General features: G+C 35.5%; 1 protein-coding gene across 5 annotated transcripts in view; it reads right to left on the bottom strand.

Annotated features, from left to right (window-relative positions):
- Window positions 1-25,458, bottom strand: part of EXOC6B (exocyst complex component 6B) — a 649,953-nt gene that overhangs the window by 324,741 nt on the left and 299,754 nt on the right. For all 5 annotated transcript variants that reach the window (XM_036908371.2, XM_057497096.1, XM_057497097.1 and 2 more), the window contains 3 exons: window positions 20,481-20,564; window positions 20,099-20,145; window positions 18,644-18,764 (listed from right to left, as the gene is read on the bottom strand). In XM_036908371.2, coding sequence (XP_036764266.2) covers window positions 18,644-18,764; window positions 20,099-20,145; window positions 20,481-20,564 — 252 coding nt within the window. The remainder of the gene's footprint in view (window positions 1-18,643; window positions 18,765-20,098; window positions 20,146-20,480; window positions 20,565-25,458) is intronic.

Raw genomic sequence — 25,458 nt, 5'->3', positions numbered from 1 at the left:
ACCAGTTCAATTTCATTGCTGGTAATTGGTCTATTCAGATATTCTGTTTCTTCCTGGGTCAGTCTTGGAAGGTTGTATTTTTATAGAAAGTTGTCCATTTTTTCTAGGTTATCCAGTTTGTTAGCATATAGATTTTCATAGTATTCTCTAATATTTCTTTGCATTTCTGTGGGGTCCGTCATGATTTTTCCTTTCTCATTTCTTATTCTGTTTATGTGTGTAGATTCTCTTTTTTTCTTAATAATTCTGGCAATGGGTTTATCTATTTTGCTTATTTTCTCAAAGAACCAGCTCTTGATTTCATTGATTTTTTTTCTATTGTTTTATTCTTGTCAATTTTATTTATTTCTTCTATGATCTTTATTATATCCCTCCTTCTGCTGACTTTTGGCCTCATTTGTTCTTCTTTTTCCAGTTTCAATAATTGTGAATTTAGACTACTTATTTTGGGATTGTTCTTCCTTCTTTAAATAGGTCTGGATTGCTATATACTTCCTCTTAGAACTGCCTTTGCTGCGTCCCACAGAAGCTGGGGTGTTGTGCTGTTGTTTTCATTTGTCTCCATATATTGCTTGATCTCTGTTTTAATTTGGTCATTGATCTATTGATTATTTAGGAGCATGTTGTTAAGCCTCAATGTTTATATTACCTTCTGAAAGATTTCTGGTTTTACTTTTCACATTCTGATATTTTATCCACCTGAAGCTCGTTTCTTAGTATATTATGTCCCACATACTGATAGCCAATTGTCCCAGTACTAGTGACTGAAAAGTCTGTCCTTTACCCACTGACCTACAATGTCATACATTCCTTTTATAAATATCAAGGATCTGTTTGGAGGCTCTTTATTCTGTTCCACTACCAACACAGTGACAATACAGGAGTGTCTTAATTTGATTTTTATATCATGTCTTAATATCTGGTAGGGGAAACTTACCTATCTTACTCTCATTCTTAAGGAGTCTCTTACCTGTTTTGGCCTTTGTACTGACTTAGAAATATTACAATCAGGGTATAAGGTAAATTACCTATTCCCCCAAAATAAAAGTATTAAGGTTTTGATTGACACTGATATAAGTTTATAGATCAATCTGAAAGAATATCTATAATAATTTTCCCAATCAATGACCATGGTATATCTCTCAATTTCATTTAGGTCTTCTTATTTCCAGCCTCTCAATAACAATTTTCTCCATGGAGTTCTTGAACATCTTTTGCTAGATATATTTCTATAAATGTCTTCTTATGTACTCTATTGCATCAATTTTACCTTTTGAAATTTGAAAAATAAAAATATAAAATAGGACTGAAGGCAACTAAATATATTTATTACAGGCTTTTGAGGATGGCTCTTATCAGTTTAAGAAAATTATCTTACTCTCATTATTTATTAAGAGATCTTACCATGAATTTGTTATGTTTTATAAATGCTTTCTGTATCTACTGAAATGAATATATAATTTTTGTGTTTTAATCTATTAATTCATTAAATTACATTAACAGACTTTGTAATAGTGAGCCAAGCTTGTATCTGCTACAAAAAGCTCAATATATTAATGTTATTTGTAAATTGCTGGATCCTCTTTTCTAGTATTTGTTAGGATCTCTAATCTACATTTATAAATGAGTCTGATCTACATTTATGAGCTTTTGAATTCTTATACTATTTTCATCTGGTTTTTCACTATCAAGATTAAACACACTTCATAAAATGAGTTGGTGTCTCCTCTTTTTTATTCTCTGAGAGCATATGCAAGACAGGAATTAAAGATAAAACTCCTTGGACTTGGAGATTTTTTTTTGAGGGAAGATGTTTGGCTGCTTTACTTTTTACTTGTGTTTCAAATTTTAACTGGAAACGAATAATCCTTTGTAGGTTAATGTCGGGAGGACATCATATTAGACTGTCCATCTTGCATAGGCCCAAGAAGCTGTCAAAATCTAATTTCAAATTGTCCATTCTAAAAAGTGATCTCAAGATGAAGCCAGCTTGTGTTTAACCTGTTTCCCTGGACTCTCAATTTCTCTTGTATCTGCCTGGTAGTTCCTTCTTATCCTTTCTAAGCACTTGAGACTTAAAGAATATCTTATATGATGTATATATTAATACAAATATATACATACACATAAAGCAGCATTTTTAGTAATGCCCAGCTGAAGGGTTGGTATGAATAAACTAGCTTCCTATATTACTAAAATCAGAAATGATAATTACTTTGTAAATTGTTCTCCTAGTCCATGTATTTTTTGTATTTGTTGAAGAATAGCTATTCTATTTGATTATAGTTGTCTTCAATTTGATGTAATTGGTTTTCCTCAAATATTTATGACTCTGGACTGTTTACAATTTGAAATGAAGGACAGGGCTGATTAGTGCACATTTCACCCTCTGCAGTCTTAAGTCTCTTTCCCAAGAAACTGACTATAAGCTCTTTGTAAAGGTGTGGCCAATTAATCACTTTGTTCAAAAAGTACTGCTAGAGAACTTTGCTGATCATGCTATTGTCTCTTTATGTACATAGTAAGGTTAGCCAAAGGAATTGGGTAAGAAGCTGGTTGACCAAAGTTTTTAGAAAGTAGATCTCTAAATAATTTCCCTTATGATTTCACCCAGGCCCTATTCTTGCTTATTAGTACTTGACTCTGAATTTAGAGTGTTCCTAAACTCCATTTGAAAGTGTGTCTCCTACTTTGACAATACTGCCACCCTATTTAATGTAATATGTTATTTTCTCAGGACCAGTCATTATCTAACTCCATCTTTTTCCTAAGTTCCATTAAATTTTTTTAAACATTTAGCCTATAGATGGTACTTTATAGTTTCCTTTTTAGTTTATTTTCCCTCATGCTAATTCAATAAATATTTGGTTAGGAGACCTAGAAGATACATGTGCTCATTATACCCTTTTGACAAAAAAACCTTAAAATACATGTGTCAGGTGGGGGAGAATGGGTATGGATGTGAGTGTGTATAGAACCACTATCACAGTACATTCTTGTCCACTTATCACATAGTAAGAAAAATATTTAAAATCTATAAAATGAAAATTTTTTGGTCTCATGAGATTACATTGTTCACTAATTTTAAATCTTAAAAAGTTATTTTTAATATTCAGATGATCTGTTTATCATATTATTAACAACCATATTAGCAATTCTATTAATTCTATTAGCAGATCTTCAAATATGGAACCATTCCTGATATGAACCCTCCTTCACTTCAGCATATCATTCTTTTAATATATTGCTATAGCTAAATTCTAAGTGAGATGGATTATGTAAGCTCTACATCATGTTTTATAATCAGCACTGAGAATACAGTACACACTAATAGCTAAAATATTATATTTTTCACAATGTTTCCAATTTATGAAATGACTAATAATTCAATCAGAAAAAAGTAAAGAGTAGTTTTAAATATTAACATAGAAACTTAGAAATGCATAGATTTGTGGTAAACAACATAATCACTTAGATACAGTGTTTGTTTTGAGGTTTGTTTTGATGTTTGGGTTGTTCTTATTTTGATTTGCTTGCTAGGTGGTATGAAACAATAAATAATATCATGAAATAGAATTAGCATTGGTGATACCAACCAATCTATCTCAGTACAGTTAAAATGGTTCAGAGAGCAAATGTGTGTGATACTGAGATATGTTTTAATAGTTTTGTTGTACTGTAATTCTCATACCAGACAACTCACCCATTTAAAGTATATAATTCAAAGGTTTTTAGTTTTTGCATATTAACAAACATGTACAAATATAAATAATCATAGTAAATTTCAGAAACCTTGAAAAGAAACCCCATGTCCTTTAAGTTATCACCATCTAATTTCTCCTACCAACTCTCAGCCCTTAGTAACCACTAATTACTTTCTCTTTCTACAGATTGATGTTGAACTATTGGGGGAAAATAAAAAGAGGTATTCTGTCATTTATTCCTTACTTCAAAATAATATAAAATAGGTCCAAAAGGAAAAACTCCATTAAGAATAACTTTTCCTATAGGTATACACTTTAATCAGCACACTTTGGAAAGTGTCCTGCTCTTAATGTTATCAAATCAATTAACTGCATGATGAAGAAGAAAGTACATATTCCTGCTGAGAGAGTCCTATAGATTTGTCACATTCTCAAATATATCACTCACACAAAAAAGTCAAGAACCACTGCTTGGCAAAAAAGAAATTCCTTGGGAGAAATATAAGTTTTCTAAGAGAAAAACAGATTTTACCCCCCAAAATTGGTTAAGTCTGTGAAATGGACAGATATAAAATAAACAAACAAAATCAAGGACCTCTCTCCCACAGAATTACAGTGATACTAGTTAATAAATATGACTGGGAAAAAAATCTTTTTTCAAAATATTACCTTAAAAAAACATAAAACACCAGAAATAGGACTTAGATGGGGATCATAGAAGATACTTTCCCAAAGACATAAAAGCAAATGAGAAAAATATACATATTCCTGGTGAAAAATACCAGATACTGAAATACATCAGTGATCTCCATTTTAATTTACTGATTTGCAGCATAATATCACTACAGTTCAATTTTTATTTTGGGGGGGAGGGGGGGAGGTAAACAGATGTGATAAAATAATTCTTAAATTAATCTGGAAGAAGAAGATAAATAGCATATTTCAAAAAAAAGCATTTTAGAGCCTATACATGTCCTTAACATGTTAAACCATACTATATTGGTTGTAATAACTGAAACAACGGTGTGTCAATAAAGACAGAGAGAGAAAAGTTGGTGGTTTCACAAAACCTAGAAATAGACCTTAGTATTTATATAACATATTATTGCATGATAAATGTGACCTTCAAAATATGTTGGGAAAGAATAGATGTTATAGACTGAATGTTATGCCCCCAAAATTCATACATTAAGCCCTAACCGCAAGTGTGGCTCTGTTTGGAGATGGGGCCTTAGAGAGATAATTATGGGCCAAATGAAGTTGTAAGGGTGGGGGCCCTAATCTGAAGGGATCGGTATCCTTATAAATGGAGGAGGAGATATACACACTGAGGAAAGGCCATGTGAGGACATCATGAGAATACAGCCATCTGCAAATCAGAAATAAAGTTCTGCCTATATAACAACCCTACTGCCATCCTGATCTCAGATTTGCAGCCTCCAGAACTGTGAGAAAATTAATTTTTGTTGTTTAAGTTGCCCAGTCTATAGTATTTCATTAAGGCAACCCGAGCTGAATAAAACAACAGATTATCACATTTATGTTATTGGAATGATGAGTCATTTTAAAAATCATTAAAGACATCACACCCTATACTAAAATAAACTTTTCATGTTTGTGATTTATGTGTAAAAAGTAACTTCAGAAAGATAAAAATTAAATATAGGCAAATAATTACTTATTCCTTGGAATAAGAAATTACTTATAAAGTTAAACATCAAAAAATTTAAATGAAAAATTTTAAAGTTCTGTAAAGCTATGAAAATGAAAAGCAAACATTAGAGACTCTGAAATTAAGAAAAAATATGTACAACCTATATATTAGACTAGAAATTAAAATTCAGATTAAAGGATAACATCCATGTTTTATTAATGAACAATAAAATATTTTTAAACTACTAAAATCTAAAATAAAGGCAACACAAATGAATAGAAAATCCTAAGAAAACATTCAAATAACTAAAAAACATATGCAGAAATTTTCAAAATCAGTGTATAATCAAAGAATTGAATAAATCAGAATTAACTAATTATATCAAATTAAGATATAATTTCTGACATATTAAATTGGGAATTACTTTTTTGGTTTTTTAAACATAACCTTCTGTGGTATAAAAGGAATAAGGAAATAGGCATTCTAAAAGATAGTGCTCAAAATCTTCAGTAAGAAAAGCAAAGCTGGGGAATCATGGTCCCTAACTTTAAGCTATACTACAAACCCACAGTAATCAAAACAGTGTGGTACTGGAACTAAAACAGACCCATAGATCAAGGAAACAGAATAGAGAACCCAGCTGTAAACCCATGCATGTATGGTCAATTAATATATGACAAAGAAGCCATGATATACAATGGGGAAAAAACAATCTCTTCAATAACTGGTAATGGGAAAACTGGACAGCTTCATACAAGAGAATGAAATGGGATTATTGTCTAAAACTATACACAAAAGTAAACTCAAAATGAATTAAAGAACTAAATATATGACATGAAACGATAAAACTCTTAGAAGAAAACATAGGCAAAAATCTCTTCAATAATCATGAGTAATTTTTTTCAAACACATCTCCCCAGGCAAGGAGAACAAAGCCAAAAATGAACAAATGGAAGTACATCAAACTAAAAAGCTTCTGACACCATCAACAAAACAAAAAGGCAACCTCCAGTATGTTCAAATGTATTCATAAATATTTATCCAATAAGGGATTAATATCCAAAATATATGAAGAACATAGACAACTCACCACCAAAACCACAAATAACCCAATTAAAAAATGCAGAGAGGACTTCAATAGACACTTTTCCAAAGAATAAATACTGATGGACAACAGGCACATGAAAAGATGCTCCATTTCACGAATCATGAAGGAAATGCAAATCAAAACCACAATAAGATATCACCTCACACCAGTTAGGATGGACCCTATCCAAAAGACAAGAAATAACAAGTGTTGGTGAGGATGTGGAGAAAAAGGAACCTTTTGACACTGTTGGTCAGAATGTAAATTGGTCTACCAACTGTGGAAGCATTTTAGAGGAGCCTCAAAAATGTAAAAATAGAAATACCACATGAACCAGTAAGTCCACTTCTACCAATTTATCCAAGAAAACAAAATACTTGATTCAAAAAATATATGCATCCCTCATATTTATTGCCACATTATTTACAATAAGATATGGAAGCAACAAAAGTGTCCATCAATAGATAAATGGATAAAGAAGATTTAGTATATATACACAATGGAATATGATTCAGTCATAAAAAAAAGAAGAAATCCTGTAATTTGCAACAACATAGATGAACTTAGAGGGTATTGTGATAAGTGAAATAAGCCAGGCAGAGAAAGACAAATACCATATGACTTCACGTATATGTGGAATCTTAAAACAAGACAAAACAAAATAAAACAAAATGAATAAAATATAGCAGTGGACTCATAGACACTGAGAAGTGACTGGTGGTTACCATGGGGGAGGGGTTGAGAGTAGGTGGATGAAATAGGTCAAAGGAATAAAGAGGCACAAAATCTCTATCATAATATAAATCAGCCATGTGGATGAAAGTATGGCATACAGAATACAGTGAATAGTTCTACAACATCTTTCTATGTTGACAGTAACTACATTAGTTGGGGTGAGGATTTAATAATGTAGATAATGTATCACGATGTTGTATACTTAGAACCAAAATACTATAGTATATCCAGTATACTTCAATTTCAAAAACTAAAAAATTCAAAATATTGAAAATTTTAAAAAAAGACAGTACTCAAAGTGCTAAATCACTCAGTATTTTCATAGAGCAAATTAGCAATATGCATCCAGAACCTCACAAATGTACACTCTATTCCACATCTCAGAATTATGCTAGATATAATCATTGGTGCAAGGATATTTTTATAAGAATATACAATACAATGTTTATAATAGCTAAAAAAAGATTGAAAGGCATATTAAATGGATTGTTAATGGAATATTTCTACAATGGAGTATTAGGCAAACATATATAAAAATTAACAGATTTCTTAGACATCAAATGAAAAATATGCCATGTTTCTACTTAAAACATGTCTTATATTATATCATCACTCATATAAGAAAAAAGGGCTTTTAAAATTTGGATGTAAGAAAATTAATAATAATCATGGTAAGGATTATGGACAAAACTTGTTAAAATTAATAATCAATACTTTCTAACTATCATAATAAAGATGCTATTTTCTTTTGGTTTCATTAATGTACAATTATATGAGGAACATTATGTTTACTAGACTCCCCCCATCACCAAGTCCCCCTGACATACCCCATTAGTCACTGTCCATCAGCATAGTAAGATGCTGTAAAACCACTACTTGTCTTCTCTGTGTTGCATAGACCTCCCTGTGACTCCTCAAACATTATACATGCTAATCGTAATGCCTCTTTCTACTTCCCCCAGCTTCTCCCTCCCTTCCAACCCATCCTCCCAAGTCCCTTTCCCTTTAGTAACTGTTATTCCTTTCTTGGGTTCTGTGATTCTGCTGCTGTTTTGTTCCTTCAGTCTTTCCTTTGTTCTTATATTTCACATATGACTGAAATCATTTGGTACTTGTCTTTCTCTGCCTGGCTTATTTCACTGAGCATAATACCCTCTAGCTCCATCCATGTTGTTGCAAATGGTAGGATTTGTTTTCTTCTTATGGCTGAATAATATTCCATTGTGTATATGTACCACATCTTCTTTATCCATTCATCTACTGATGGACACAGGTTGCTTCCATTTCTTGGCTATTGTAAATAGTGCTGCAATAAACGTAGGTGTGCATCTGTCTTTTTCAAACTGGGCTGCTGCATTCTTAGGGTAAATTGCTAGGAGTGGGATTCCTGGGTCAAATGGTATTTCTATTTTGTGCTTTTTGAGGAACCTCCATACTGCTTTCCACAATGGTTGAACTAGTTTACATTCCCACCAGCAGTGTAGGAGGGTTCCCCTTTCTCCACATTCTCACCAATATTTGTTGTTGTTTGTCTTTTTGATGGTGGCAATTCTTATGGGTATGAGTTGATATCTCATTGTGGTTTTAATTTGCATTTCTCTGATGACTAGCAATGTGGAGCATATTTTCATGTGTCTGTTGGCCATCTGAATTTCTTCTTTGGAGAACTGTCTGTTCAGCTCCTCTCCCCATTTTTTAATTGGATTGTTTGCTTTTTGTTTGTTGAGGTGTGTGAGCTCTTCATATATTTTGGGTGTCAACCCTTTATCAGATCTGTTATTTATGAATATATTCTCCCATACTGAAGGACGCCTTTTTGTTCTATTGATGGTGTCTTTTCTGTACAGAAGCTTTTCAACTTGATATAGTCCCACTTGTTCATTTTTGCTTTTGTTTCCCTTGCCCGGGAAGATATGTTCATGAAGAAGTTGCTCATGTTTATGTCCAAGATATTTTTGCCTATGAGTTTTTCTAAGAATTTTATGGTTTCATGACTTACATTCAGGTCTTTGATCCATTTTGAATTTACTTTTGTGTATGGGGTTAGACAACGATCCACTTTAATTCTCTTACATGTAGCTGTCCAGTTTTGCCAACACCAGCTGTTGAAGAGGCTGTCATTTCCCCACTGTATGTCCATGGCTCCTTTATCATATATTAATTGACCATATATGTTTGCGTTAATGTCTGGAGACTCAATCCTATTCCACTGGTCTGTGGCTTTGTTCTTGTGTCAGTACCAAATTGTCTTGATTACTGTGGCTTTGTAGTAGAGCTGGAAGTTGGGGAGCGAGATACCTCCCACTTTTCCTTCTCAGGATTGCTTTGGCTATTCAGGGTCTTTGGTGGTTCCATACGAATTTTAGAACTATTTGTTCCAGTTCGTTGAAGAATGCTGTTGGTAATTTGATATGGATTGCATTAAATCTGTAGATTGCTTTGGACGGGATGGCCATTTTGACAATATTAATTCTTCCTAGCCAGAGCATGGGATGAGTTTCCATTTATTAGTGTCCTCTTTCATTTCTCTTAAGAATGTCTTGTAGTTTTCCGGTTATAGGCCTTTGACTTCCTTGGTTAGGTTTATTCCGAGGTATTTTATTCTTTTTGATGCAATTGTAAATGGAACTGTTTTCCTGGTTTCTCTTTCTATTAGTTCATTGTAAGTGTATAGGAAAGCCTCAGATTTCTGTGTATTAATTTTGTATCCTGCAACTTTTCTGTATTCCGGTATCAGTTCTAGTAGTTTTGGAGTGGAGTCTTTAGGGTTTTTTATGTACAATATCATGTCATCTGCAAATAGTGACAGTTTGACTTCTTTACCAATCTGGATTCCTTGTATTTCTTTGTTTTGTCTAATTGCTGTGGCTAGGACCTCCAGTACTACGTTGAACAACGGTGGGGAGACTGGGCATCCCTGTCTAGTTCCCAATCTTAGAGGAAATGCTTTCAGCTTCTCGCTGTTCAGTATGATGTTTGCAGTGGGTTTTTCATATATGGCCTTTATTATGTTGAGGTACTTGCCCTCTACACCCATTTTGTTGAGAGTTGTTATCATGAATGGATGTTGAATTTTGTCGAATGCTTTTTCAGCATCTATGGAGATGATCATGTGATTTTTGTCCTTCTTTTTGTTTATGTTTTGGATGATGTTGATATGTTTTCAAATGTTGTACCATCCTTGCATACCAGAGATGAATCCCACTTGATCATGGTGTATGATCCTCTTGATGTATTTTTGAATTTGGTTTGCTAATATTTTGTTGAGTGTTTTTGCATCTATGTTCATCAGGGATATTGGTCTGTAGTTTTCTTTTTTGGTGGGGACTTTGCCTTGTTTTGGTATTAGGGTGATGTTGGCTTCATAGAATGAGTTTGGGAGTATTCCCTCGTCTTCTATTTTTTGGAAAACTTTAAGGAGAATGGGTGTTATGTCTTCTCTGTATGTCTGATAAAATTCCGAGGTAAATCTATCTGGCCTGGGGGTTTTGTTCTTGGGTAGTTTTTTGATTACCGCTTCAATTTCGTTGCTGGTAATTGGCCTGTTTAGATTTTCTGTTTCTTCCTTGGTCAGTCTTGGAAGGTTGTATTTTTCTATAAAGTTGTCCATTTCTTCTAGGTTTTCCAGCTTGTTAGCATATAGGTTTTCATAGTAGTCTCTAATCATTCTTTGTATTTTTGTGGGGTCCATAGTGATGTTGCCTTTCTCGTTTCTGATTCTGTTGATGTGTGTTGACTCTCTTTTTCTCTTAGTAAGTCTGGCTAGGGGCTTATCTATTTTGTTTATTTTCTCAAAGATCCAGCTCTGGGTTTCATTGATTTTTTTCTATTGTTTTATTCTCAATTTTATTTATTTCTTCTCTAATCTTTATTATGTCCCTCCTTCTGCTGGCTTTAGGCCTCATTTGTTCTTCTTTTTCCAATTTCGATAATTGTGTCTTTAGACTATTTACTTGGGATTGTTCTTCCTTCTTTAAATATGCCTGGATTGCTATATACTTTCCTCTTAAAAATGCTTATGCTGCACCCACAGAAGTTGGGGCTTTGTGTTGTTCTTGTCATTTGTTTCCATATATTGCTTGATCTCTATTTTAATTTGGTCATTGATACATTGATTATTTAGGAGCATGTTGTTAAGCCTCCATGTGTTTGTAAGCCTTTTTGCTTTCTTTGTACAATTTATTTCTAGTTTTATACCTTTGTGGTGTGAGAAGTTGGTTGGTAGAATTTCAATCTTTTTGAATTTACTGAGGCTCTTTTTGTGGCCTACTATGTGGTCTATTCTGGAGAATGTTCCATGTGCACTTGAGAAGAATGTGTATCCTGTTGCTTTTGGATGTAGAGTTCTATGGATGTCTGTTTGGTCCATCTGTTCTAGTGTGTTGCTCAGTGCCTCTGTGTCCTTACTTATTTCTGTCTGGTGGATCTGTCCTTTGGGGTGAGTGGTGTGTTGACGTCTCCTCAAATAAATGCATTGCATTCTATTTTCTCCTTTAATTCTGTTAGTATTTTTTTCACATATGTTGGTGCTCCTATATTGGGTGCATATATATTTATAATGGTTATATCCTCTTGTTGGACTGACCCCTTTGTCATTATATAATGTCCTTCTTTATCTCTTGTGACTTTCTTTGTTTTGAAGTCTATTTTGTATGATACTAGTACTGCAACACCTGCTTTTTTCTCCTTGTTGTTTGCATGAAATATCTTTTTCCATCCCTTGACTTTTAGTCTGTGCATGTATTTGGGTTTGAGGTAAGTCTCTTGTAAGTGGCATATAGATGGGTCTTGCTTTTTTATCCATTCTATTACTCTGTGTCTTTTGATTGGTGCATTCAGTCCATTTACATTTAGGGTGATTATTGAAAGATATGTACTTATTGCCATTGCAGGCTTTAGATTTGTGGTTGCCAAAGGTTCAAGGTTAGCTTCTTTAATATCTTACTGTCTAACTTAACTCACTTATTGAGCTATTATAAACCAGTCTGATGATTATTTCTCTCCCTTCTTATTCCTCCTCCTCCATTCTTTGTATGTTAGGTGTTTTTTGTGTGTGTGTCTATGTGTGTGTGTGTGTGTGTGTGTGTGTGTGTATGCTCTTTTGTGTTTCCTTTGACTGCTTTTGTGGGTAGTTGATTTTATTTTTTGCCTTTAGTTAGTATTTTATTGTTCTGCTTTCTTTGCTGTGATTTTGTTTTCTCTGGTGACATCTGTTTAGCCTTAGGAGTGCTTCCATCTAGAGCAGTCCCTCTAAAATACCCTGTAGAGGTGGTTTGTGGGAGGCAAATTCCCTCAACTTTTGCTTGTCTGGGAATTGTTTAATCCCTCCTTCATATTTAAATGATAACCATGCTGGATACAGTATTCTTGTTTCAAGGCCCTTCTGTTTCATTGCATTAAATATATCATGCCATTCTCTTCTGGCCTGTAAGGTTTCTGTTGAGAAGTCTGATGATAACCTGATGGGTTTTCCTTTGTAGGTGACCTTTTTTCTCTCTCTGGTTGCCTTTAATACTCTGTCCTTGTCTTTGATCTTTGCCATTTTAATTATTATGTGTCTTGGTGTTGTCCTCCTTGGGTCCCTTGTGTTGGGAGTTCTGTGTGCTTCTGTGGTCTGAAAGGCCATATCCTCCCCCAGTTTGGGGAAGTTTTCAGCAATTATTTCTTCAAACACACTTTCTATCTATCCATTTTTCTCTCTCTTCTTCTTCTGGTACCCCTAAAATGTGGATATTGTTCTGTTTTGATTGGTCACACAGTTCTCTTAATATTCTTTCATTCCTGGAGACCCTTTTATCTCTCTCTGCGTTAGCTTCTCTGCGTTCCTGTTCTCTGATTTCTATTCCATCAGTGGCCTCTTGCATCTTGTCCATCCTGCTTTTAAGTCCTTCCAGAGATTGTTTTACTTCTGTATTCTCCCTCCTTAGCTCTTGCATATTTCTCTGCAAGTCCATCAGCATGGTTATGACTTTTATTTTGAATTCTTTTTCAGGAAGATTGGTTAAATCTATCTCCCCAGGTTCCCTCTCAGGGGGAGGATGTCTGGGTTATTCTGGTCCGAATCAAATTCTTCTGCCTTTTCATGGCTACAGAGGTAGTCATGGGCAGTTAGCGTGAGTGTCGGCTGGGAGAACCAAGTTCCTTTCCACTTGCTTCTGGCGTTCCTTTCCTGGGAGAACGGCGACCTCTAGCAGCTTGTGCTGGGCAGTTGCACTCAGATGGGGTCTGTGATTCTTTCCCACACCACTGTGGAGAAGCTCCGTGTGGTTGCTGTGGGCGTGGCTGCTTTCAGGCTGCTGCTCTGCTATGGCGGGGCCATGCCAGAGGGGGAACGGGTAGGAGGCTGTTTATCACCATGAGGGGCCTCAGAGCTGCCCTGCCACCCAGGGCATTAGTGTACCCGGAGTTACCCAAGATTCCCAGCTGCTGGGCTGAGTGTGCCAGGATGCTTCCATTCAGCCATGAGGCTCCTGTCCCTTTAAGACTTTCAAAAAGCACTCGTTTTTCTTTTGTCCCTGGGGCACCAGCTCTGGGAACTTGCTGGCATGTTTTACTGTTCCATTTCCCTAATATCCAGCACACCACGCACTGTATGTCTGCGCTCCCAGTGCAGATGACTATGACTGGGTATTTAGCAGTCCTGGGCTCCCTCTCTCTCCCCGCTCTGACTCCTCTCCTCCTGCCAGGGAGCTGAGGTAGGGTTGTCGCTTGGGTCCCGCCAGACTGCAGCTTGTATCTTACCCCCTTCGTGAGGTGCTGGGTTCTCGCAGGTGTAGATGTAGCCTGGCTGTTGTCCTGTATCTTCTGGTCTCTCTTTTAGGAATAGTTGTATTTGTTGTATTTTCAAAAATATATATGTTTTTGGGAGGAGATTTCCACTGTCCTACTCACACCACCATCTTGGCTCCTCCTCAAGATGCTATTTTTGTATAGTAAATATTTACATATAAAAATATACCATAAAATGGGGAAAGGAAGATGTTAGATCCTAGGACAATGGATATAGTACTGCAAATAATAAAAAATTAAATGAGATCCTTAATTTTACTCTAAGTGAAAATAAATAAGTGGTAGTAAATACATAAATGTGTAAAGATCAAGCATAAAATAGGTAAGAGATGGCTTTTTAATCTCACAACAAGCAGGAATTTTAAAAAATATTTTCAAATTTATTAGACTTTACTATGACAAAAGAGTAAAATGGTGAAAATCTCAGCTCAACTCCAAACACATACAAGCAATAAGGAAAATTTTTAAATAAGGTAAATATATAGATACATGAACATTTGAAACTTCTGGATACCAAAAAAGGAAATCATGAACAAAAATAAAAGAAGAAAAATATTTGCAACACATTCAGTGATATATTCTCTTCAGTTTCAAACTCTTATATTAACCAATCACCTAGACTTACTACTTCTCTTCTTTCTCTTCCTCCCCCACTCTTATTAGGTGTCATATTCTGTATTCTTTCTGTATTCCTTGACTGACTTTGTGGGTAGCTGATTTAATTTTACATTTGCTTAGTAATTAATTGGTCTACTTCTTTTACTCTAGTTTTATTTTCTCTGGTGGTAGCTATTCAGTCTTAGGGGCCACCTATAGCAGTCCATTTTAAATACACTGTAGAGATGGTTTGTGGGTGGTAAATTCCCTCAACTTTTGCTTATCTGGAAATTGTTTAATCCCTGCTCCAAATTTAAATGATAATCTTGCCAGGTAGAGTATTCTTGGTTGGAAGCCCCTATGTTTCATTGCATTAAATATATCATGCCACTCCCTTCTGGCCTGTAATGTTTCTGCTGAGAAATCTGCTGATAGCCTGATGGGCTTTGCTGTATATGTGATCATTTTTTGTTCTCTGGATAATATATTCTCCTTGTCTTCGATCTTATTATATGTCTTGGTGTTGTCTTCCCAGCGTCACTAATGTTGGGAAGTTCCCTAGTGCACTTCCATGATCTGAGAAACTATTTGCTTCCCCAGATAGTAGAAGTTTTCAGCAATTATTTCCTCATAGAGACTTTCTATTCCTTTTTCTCTCTCTTCTTCTAGTACCCCCATAATGCAAATATCGGTATGGATTGGTCACACAGTTCTCTTAATATTCTTTCAATCCTAGAGATCCTGTTTTCTCTCTGTGCCTCATCTTCTTTGTTTTCCTGTTCTCTAATTTCCATTTCATTTACTGTCTCCTCTACCTCATCTAATCTGTTTTTAAATCCCTCCATTGTATGTTTCATTTCAGATACCATATTTTTCAAAGTTTCTATCTCTTTCTGGAAGTCCTCCTGAGATCTTGAATATTTTTCTGTAGCTCCTTGAGTATGTTTATAATTTTTATTGTTATATCTTTACCAAGAAGACTGGTGATTTCAGTTTCACTTAGCCCTTTTTCTGGTGTTTGTGGGATTCTCATTTATACAAAATTTTTTGCCATTTCATATTTCTAATGATTCCTATGGAATAATACCTTTGTATAGGTGGTGCCCTCTAGTGCCCAGAAGCTCTACTCTCTGGAGCTGCTCAGCACCTGGTGCAATGGCAGTGGGTCACAATGCCATAAGTTGCTAAATGGAAAGAGCTCTTTCCTGCTTCCCGGCTGTACTACCTGCCTCTACTGCCAAGTCCAGTGGGCCAACTGTGCAGGGAGGAGCCTCTGCATTATGCCCCTGTAGCTGCCTAGGCACGGCAGCTCTCCAGCTGGCCTGGCACAATGGCTGGGGCAGCAGTTGTGCAGACAAGTGTCTGCCGGGAGGAAAGAGCAGCAGGCTGTGTTTCACAGTGGGGTGTCTCAGGGCTGCATTGCCAGCCAGGGGATGGAGTGCATAAAGCTCCTGAAAGTTCCCAACCTGCTGGGCCGAGTGTGCCAGGATGATTTTTTCTACCTGTCCTTTCTCCTGAGCAGCAAGCTCTGTGTAATCTTTGCCCCTTTAGCACCCCTCTCACTGTTGGGAAGTCTTTCAAAGTGCCTTTCTTTTGTCTCAGAGCAGCCAGTTGTGGATATCTGTTCTCCACAGCAGCTAGAATCTCAGTCTCTCCGAGTATTCCACCTGTCTTTTCTTTCCAACCCCTCTAATCTCCAGAGCACCAAATAATGTGGTTATGTGCTCCCAGAGCAGACCTCCAGGGCTGGTTATTTAGCACTCCTGTGCTTCTACTCCCTTCCAGCTCCATTTCTCTTCATCCCACCTATGAGCTGGGGTGAAGGGAATACTTGGTCCCACTAGATGGCGATTTTGCTATTTTACCCTTTTCTGTGAGGCCTTCTCTTTTCTCCAGATGTGGAAAGTCTATTGCATTCTTCATTTGCTCTTTCAGGATTAGTTTTATTTGCTGTATTTTCATGTTACATGTGGTTTTGGGAGGTGGTTCCTGCCTCACTTCTCATGCTGCCATCTTTTTTCCCTCCAACTCCATTATCTTCTATTCTTAACTCCTCACTATTATTCCTCAAGCACATCAGACTTTTCAGACCTCAAAGCCCTTGCACTACTGTTCCTTATACTTAGAATGCTCTTTCAACTGATCTTTGCATAAATAGTGACTCCTTGATATTCAAATTTCAGAACGCCACTTCTGGTCAACCAAAGACAGGCACCCTCTTATCCTCATTTATCATTTTGCTTTAATTGTTTGCTTTGTATTATAATTGTCTGCTAATCTCATTTATTTGTTTATTGGTAATCTCCCCTAATTAAAATATTAACTCTCTGAGTGAAAAGACTTTATCTGTCTTGTGTAACTGTTATATTCCCATCACTAACACATAATTAGTGCTCAAGAAATTCTGAATGAATTAGTGATTAATTCAGTTAAAATTCTCTACCTGACATAAACTGGATTATCATCAAAAATTCATGCTATGATAAAATTTATCAATAGATCATGGGAACTCATAATGAGACAACTCAATGATATGTTGTAAACAGTTTTCTAGAAAACTAAGAAAAAAAAACATGAACTCCAAATCAGAATTAAATGCCATTACAAAAGGCAACATGGAGTGGTGGTAAGGACATGGGCTCTGGTGTGACACTGTCTGGGTTTGAGTCAAAGCTCTACCACTTATTGTGTAATCATTAGGCCAGTTACTTAACTTCTCTGAGGTTCAGTTTCCTGGACTATCTGGTAAATATAATAATAATACCGATCTTATAGGTTTGCAGTAAGGATGAAATACATATGAATTACACATAACAATGCCTGACACATAAAGAACTCATATGCCTCAACACCCAAAAAGCAAATAACCCTATGAAACAATGGGTAGAGGATATGAACAGACAATTCTCCAAAGAAGAAATTCAGATGTCCAACAGGCACATGGAAAGATGCTTCACATCACTAATTATAAGGGAAATGCAAATTAAAACAACAATGAGATATCACCTCACACCAGTTAGGATGGCCAACATGGAACAGAATAGGAACAATAAATGTTGGTAAGGATGCGGAGAAAGAGGAACCCTCCTACATTGCTGGTGGGAATGTAAACTAGTTCAACCATTGTGGAAAGCAGTATGGAGGTTCCTCAAAAAACTAAACATAGAAATACCATTTGACCCAGGAATTCTACTCCTAGGAATTTACCCAAAGAATGCAGCAGCCCAGTTTGAAAAAGACATATGCACCCCTATGTTTATCGCAGCACTATTTACAATAGTCAAGAAATGGAAGCAACCTAAGTGTCTATCAGTAGATGAATGGATAAAGAAGATGTGGTACATATACACAATGGATATTATTCAGCCATAAGAAGAAAACAAATCCTACCATTTGCAACAACATGGATGGAGCTAGAGGGTATTATGGTCAGTGAAAAAAGCTAGGTGGAGAAAGATAGGTACCAAATGATTTCACTCATCTGTGGAGCATAAGAACAAAGCAAAAACTGAAGGAACAAAACAGCAGCAGCCTCACAGAACCCAAGAATGGACTAACAGCTGCCATAGGGAAAGGGACTGGGGGGGTGGCAGTGGGAAGGGAAGGAGAAGGGGAATAAGGGGAATTACGATTAGCACACATAATGTAGTGGGGGGGGCATGGGGAAGGCAGTATAGCACAGAGAAGACAAGTAGTGACTCTACAGCATCTTAACTACGCTGATGGACAGTGACTGTAATGGAGTGTGTGGTGGGGACTTTATAATGGGGGGAATCTAGTAACCACAATGTTGCTATTAATGATACCAAAATAAAAATAAAATAAAATAAACAATGCCTGACACATAGACAGCATCCATAAATATTATCTGCTGTTTTTTTACTACAGAGAGCATCCACAAAAGTGGACTCAGTGTTAAAGAACATGTCCACCTGAAGTAGCTACTTCCATTAACTTTGAAGGAGTTGTAGCTCCAAATAGGTGATCCAAATGATAAAGATTATCTTAAAGCCATAGAACACTAAATAGTATATATAACCAGCTCTAAGAAAAACATCTCCTGAGCATCTTACCTACCGAGTGGGTACGGAGGGCTGCAATGGTTTTTGACAGTGCCATTTCCCACAGTTCATCAATGTAGGCTCTATTGACTAAGCCCTGGGTTGTGTGCAAAATGTGATCCTCCACAACAAAAAAGCTAAGATTGAGGAAAAAAGAAAGCACAACTGTCAGAAATTACAATTTTACTATTTCCAGAATAAGACAAACATTGAGAGCTACCATCAAATTCGAAGTAACAGTAATTTTTTTTCCTAAAGAAAGCTATTTGCTATTATAAGTGAAATCAGAATTTTTGGACTTAGAGTTTTGCCCCTGATTATGATATCTTTCTTTTTCTTAACCACCTCTATAGAAATGGGACATTGAATGTTAACTCCTCTACAGAAACTTTTCCACTGAATGTTAATCATGTCATTTAGCATAATAAAAAGGCAGAAAATGTATTTATAGGTAAAAGAGACTAATTTCATTGTATTAAAAATATCAGGCCATTAATACATTTTTAAAAATTGACAAGACTTCAAAGAGATGAAGAAAGATAAAATACACATTTTAAGAAGCCAACACACAAAATATCACACACAGAAATCCCCTGATACAGATGTTCTCATCAAGGTGTTGGAAAGGTATCTTTACAAAAGTAACAAAATGCAAACTTACTCTTTAGCATAATCCTGTTTTTTTATTATTATGCATTTAAAATGCATTGTCAGCTGTCTTGCCTGACTGTTCATACTCATTAAAATAATTCTTTAGAGAATGTTAATGCTATATTTTAATCAAAATTATCAATTACATCGAAACAATCTAAATCTGAAAAAAAAAGAATTTCAAGAAACAATCCAACTTCCCTTTCTTTAAACCACATGTCATTATTTTGCAATTAAAGTAAGTTGCCTACATTTGGGATATTTTTTTGGTAACTACAAATCCATACTAGTATATATACTCTAGATGAGGGTGGCAAACTACATAGCCCATGGGATGAATGTTGCCCACTGCTTTTTATAAATACTGTTTTATTGGAACACAGTCAAGCTCACTCATCTACGTAGTGTCTTAGCTGCATTCACACTGCAACGTCAGAGCTGAACAGTTGTGACAGAAATCATATGGCTAACTGAGCCTAAAATACTGTACTATATGGCCCTTTTAGAAAGACTGCCAGCTTCTGCTGATTATTTGGTTCCCTCTTACCAAGAATAGAGAAACAAACATCAAATCTAATAAGATTAAAATTCAATGCCTTTCTCCCTTTATCCACAATATATTTTCCAACAATACAATGTTGAAACTAGTAGGACATTCCTTTGAAATCACCAGTCAAAAATAAATCTTGTCTTAAGAATTTTTAAAAAGAGCTTCCCAAGAAAAATTTGATTTGTTTTTCCAAGTCTCACTAATCTATGTATTCAAAGTATATAAATTTAAATATATATAGAGAGGGCACACACACAGATATATACTTACCCTACAATTTGATTAAAATACTTCCTGTAACCATCTAAAGTTTCATGCTGCAACAAAGCAAAGAGGGAAAAAGTTACCATTTCTATTTTAAGACATGAAGACAAAGTTAAAATCAGTTACTTAATTTAGTGAGACTCAGTTCCCAAGACTAAAAGGTAAATATATAATAATACCTACCTTATTGGGTTACAATAAGGATGAAATGAGACAATACATATCTAGCACGTAGAACAGTGCCTGAAACCTAATAATCAATACATATTCATTGCTATTTTCTTACTGTAAATCACACCTTAAAAAAACAGAAGTACACATGCAAAATAATTCAAAGATGCCAGCAAAGAAAAGTGAAAAAATGAGAGAAGTGAGTTGATGATCCTACCATGTTAGATGGAGGCTGGAGTACCAAACGGGCCTGTTTTCGCCTCTGTTTTCGGTAATAGTTCTCAAATGTTTCCCGAGCACCCTGTAAAATAAATGAAAGGAAATGGTTGACACAATTTACTAATAACTCTAGTATTTCATAGGAAAAAGAGAAGCTCCCAGGTCTAGAATTGAAGCAACTCCACACTTCTCAAAATCCAATATTTTAACAATGATAAAAATCACAGAAAAAATAAAAATAACTATGATCACTTAATTGAACCTTACAAATCCCATAGGCATGGATACAAAGGATTCTTAAAAGGAAACAACCAGAATTCAACCACCCATACAAAGCTGGTTTCTGAATCAACTATCACAAATTCACAAGAATAAAGACAAACCAACATTCTCACAGCTTATAACATTTGATAAAATGTTCTTTAAAAAACTCACAAAACATTTCAGAAGGCCAGAATGAAAACCAGTCTCAAATGAATCACGGGCAAAAGGTCAAAAGGTAGGAGATGAGAACTATATATCAGCCTTCCCAGATAGCATATAATCTAACAAAGGATTAACACCACAACAGAAGACACAAAGCCCTGGAAATTCTTAATATACAATTTTCACTTCTCATTTAGAGTTTCTAGGCCTAACGAGAAAGGTGCTAGCTCTAGAGAACAACAACAGGCTCATAAGCTTTGTAACTGGGTTACATAGTGTCCTCTCAAAATTCACGTCCTTCCCAGGGCTTCAAAGTGTGACCTTATTTAGCAATATGGTCACAGCATATATAATTAGTTAAATTAAGATACAGCCACAGTAGAATAGTGTGGCCCTTAAACCAATATAACTGGTGTCCTTTAAAGAAGAGGAGAACAGACACTGTGATAGAGAACCAGGAAGAACACACAGACAGCAAAGGCAGAAACAGGAGAGGTGGGGCTGCAAGCCAAGACCACCAAGGAGGGCAGGCCCCCACCAGAAGCTAAGAAGAGGCACAGAAGGATTCTACCCAGTGTTGCAGAGTTTCAGAGAGAAGAGGGCCTGCTGGCACCTTGATTTTGGATTTCTAGCTTCTAAAACTGTGACAGAATAAATTTTTGTTATCTTAATCCACCCAGTTTGTGGTACTTTGTTACAAACCCAAGAAACTAATATAAGCTCAACACTTTTAAAATACAGTGTCTCCCTATTATTAAATTCTACTCTAAACCCAAACTTTGCTGAAGAAGTAAGAGGAGAAATGGAGAGACAGCACTGCACAGTGGTTAAACCACTGATTTTGGAACCACATGATTTCATTCACATCACGGCTCTGCCCCTTGCTAGCTGCTCAACTCTTGTAACTACTTATATAACTTCCCCATCACTAACTTCCACTATTTAACTATTTAATAGTCACTAAGAGATGTGCTGTGATCAGTTCATTTGTAGAGATGCCAATCTCATATTATTGTTATGAAGATTTAGAAGAGTTATAAAGCTTTTAGAACAGTGTCTAATAAACTATAACCACTATGCAAGTGCTTATTTTTAAAAATAAATAAGATGAAATAGGAATGAAAGTGAAAGCCCTGCCCCTGTGAGAAAGGATAAACTCATGCAGAACCCAGTTCAGTTTCCTTCACCTTCCAAAAGCCTGAAGAATTTTTTTCAACGTGACCTTTATGCTAGATCCCTAAACTGAGAAAGTTGATTTTAGGTACTAAATCACCCAAACTCAATAGTGTAGCACAGGAGTTGGCAAATGTTTTCTGTAAAGGGCAGGATAGTAAATATTTTTAGGCATGGTGAGCCATACAATCTCTATAGCAGCTACACAACTCTGCCAACATAATGCAAAAGCAGGCACAGACAATACATAAATGAGTACGGCTGTGTTCCAATAAAAACTTATTTGTGGAGACTGAAATTAGAATGTCATGTAATTTTCACTTGTTATGCAATATTCTGCTTTTGATTTCTTACCAACTATATAAAAATGTACAAGCCATTTTTAGTGCACAGGTCATACAGAAGCAGGCAGCAGGCTGGATCTGGCCCACGGATCATAGTTTGCTGACCCCTGGTGTAGCTTAAAAACAAAGGTTTTAAAATGCTGAAGTGATTATAACCGTACACACCTGAGTTTTTGTGACTATAAAATGCAATCAAACAGTAAGACAGCTATTTCAAGGCCCTCTTGGTTCATAAGTTAATGAGGTATCAAATGATTCTATTTAAGAAATAAGAAGTGGAAACTGCCTGTTGGTTTGTTAAAGTTATTCCCCACTTGTCACCATTTCACAGCATAGCAGTATTATTAAATGTCAATTACATGCTGTATACACTAAAGGGCTTTCATTTTAAGGTTAACAGCTCAAAAGGGCCTTTATTATTCTAGTGTGGTGTTACATATTCAACATGCTTTGGAGCCAAGATACACTTAGTTCAGAATTTAGGGAAAGCCTTCTCTCTAATTAGACCATAGTATACTAATTTAACTATCTGATGTAAATGATAGAAAATATAAACAATGAAATTCTATATAAAAACCAAATCATGAACTTCTACTTAATTCTAAACTACATACAGTTTGCCTTTTGAATATTCATTCAATTAAATAAAAACATAAGAAAAGACCAATTTATCTAAGAGGTCTGGTTTCCTCATTTTCAAAAATGAGTTAGATTTTCCCTAATGGCTGCTAAATAAATTCACCTCTGATTATTCTATTTCCTCTGCCAATTTTGTCAACTCAGTGCTTACAGGTGGCATTTGAGAAGTAGATGTCTGACCAATCCAGTTGACAAACTGATGAGGTGCTTGTCTTTTCACAAATAAATCAACAGATGAATTAGAAAGGTTTGCCACTTCAGCTTCTAGCTCATTTAATCACTAATATTCAAAAGAAAAAGAAACTCACACTTAAAGAATGAGTCAGAAAAATAAGCCAGGTAAAGAGAAAGGGCATCTTACTACACTGATGGACAGTGACTGCAATGGGGTATGGGGTCGGGGGGAAGTCTATAATACGGGTGAATATAGTAACCACATTGTTACACATATTCTATATATTCTAAGATTCTAAAATTCTAAGATTCACACATTACACACATATTCTATATATTCTAAGAAGTTTCTAAGAGAGTAGATTTTAAAAGTTATCACAAGAAAAAAATTAATACTACATGTGGTGATGGATGTTAACTAGGTTTACTGTGGTAATCATTTTGCAATATGCATAAATATTGAATCATTACATTGTACACCTGAAACTAATATGACATATCAGTTATATCTCAAGAAAAAAAGCACAAATATGCAGAAATCAGGTCATTAGACAGACTGTGGAAAGGATAATTGTTTTCAGTATGAGGTCTGAAATTAAGAAGGCAGAATGTTTCTTTGTTCAACCTTAGCTGGGAGCCTGTGCATGGGGCAACTCAAAATTTTCACCACTGTGCACACATCTGTGAATGACTGTGAACCACAAGTGCTGATTTTGTGGTTACAAATAAATTTTGGCAAGTAGGCAGATTTGCACATAAAGAGTCCATGAATAATAATCAATTGTATATTCCTTCTCTTATGTTTGCCCTCATTAAATGACACCACCATCAAACCAGTTATCCAGGCAAGAAACCTCACACCAGCCTTCTTTCCTTCCTGTCCTTTGCCACCCATATCCCATCAATCATCATCTTGTACCTCCTACATATATATCAGAGTTAGACTGATCTTTTTGTATCTCATTTTCCCTTTCTTCATTCTATTCATTACAACTTCCAAATGTCTAAAACTTAGTTGTCTTTAGAGTTGAAGTTCAAATATCTTAACATCATTTATAAAGCCCTCCAGCCTCATCTCTTGTCATCCCTCTCCTTTACACTATGAAGTTCCAGCCATGAACTTTGAATTCATGAGATGTGTGATGTGTTTTTTCTTTGAACTTCTGTGTTGCTACAAAGAACATTTCTTCCCTTTCTCTCTCTTTTTTTCTTACCTTGTGGGTACCATTTTTTTATTGAGGTATTATTGATATACACTATTATGAAGGTTTCACATGAAAAACAATGTGGTTACTATATTCACCCATATTATAGACTTCCCCCCCACCCCATACCCCATTGCAGTCACTGTCCATCGGTGTAGTAAGATGCCCTTTCTCTTTACCTGGCTTATTTTTCTGACTCATTCTTTAAGTGTGAGTATAAATGTCATATTTTTCTGGAGGTTTCCTCCTACAACCCTCCCACCCATTACACACATATTCTAAACTCTTAGAATATATAATACACTATTCTTAACAATACTCATCATGCTATACATTATATTCCCAGACTTATTTTTTTTTATTACAGGAAATCTGTAATTTTTTACCACCTTCCTCCAATTCCCCAACTATTCACTGCCTACCCGCCACTTCTGGCAACCACCAATCTGACTTCTGTTTCCATGAGTTTGGTTGTCTTTTGTTTGTTTGTTTAGATTTGATATATAAATGAGATCAAATGATATTTTTGTTTGTTTGTTTAGATTCCACATATAAACGAGATAATATGATATTTCACTTAGCATAATGCCCTCAAGTTCTACCCATGTTGTCACAAATGGCGAGATTTCGTCTTTTTTATGGCCAAATAATATTCCTTTGCATGTTTTCTTTATCCATTCATCCATTGATGGACACAGGTTGTTTCTCTGTCTGGGCTATTGAAAATAATGCTACAATGAACATGGGGGTGCATCTATTGTTTCAAATTAACATTTTTGTTTCCTTTGGATAAATGCCCAGAAGGAGAATTGCTAGATCATATGATAGTTCTACTATGAATTTTTTGAGGAACCTTTCTATAGTGGATACACCAATTTACATTCCCACAAACACAAGAGTTCCTTCCCCCTTCTCCACATCCTTGCTAACACTTGTTATCTCTTGTCTTTTTGATGACAGCCATCCTAACCAGTGTGAAATGGTATCTCACTGTAGTTCTACTTTCCATTTCCCT

Source organism: Manis pentadactyla, chromosome 2 (assembly GCF_030020395.1).
Source record: "Manis pentadactyla isolate mManPen7 chromosome 2, mManPen7.hap1, whole genome shotgun sequence".
NCBI lineage: Eukaryota > Metazoa > Chordata > Mammalia > Pholidota > Manidae > Manis > Manis pentadactyla.
The sequence above is the reverse complement of the archived record's forward strand: the minus strand, read 5'-3'. Positions and strand labels throughout refer to the sequence as shown.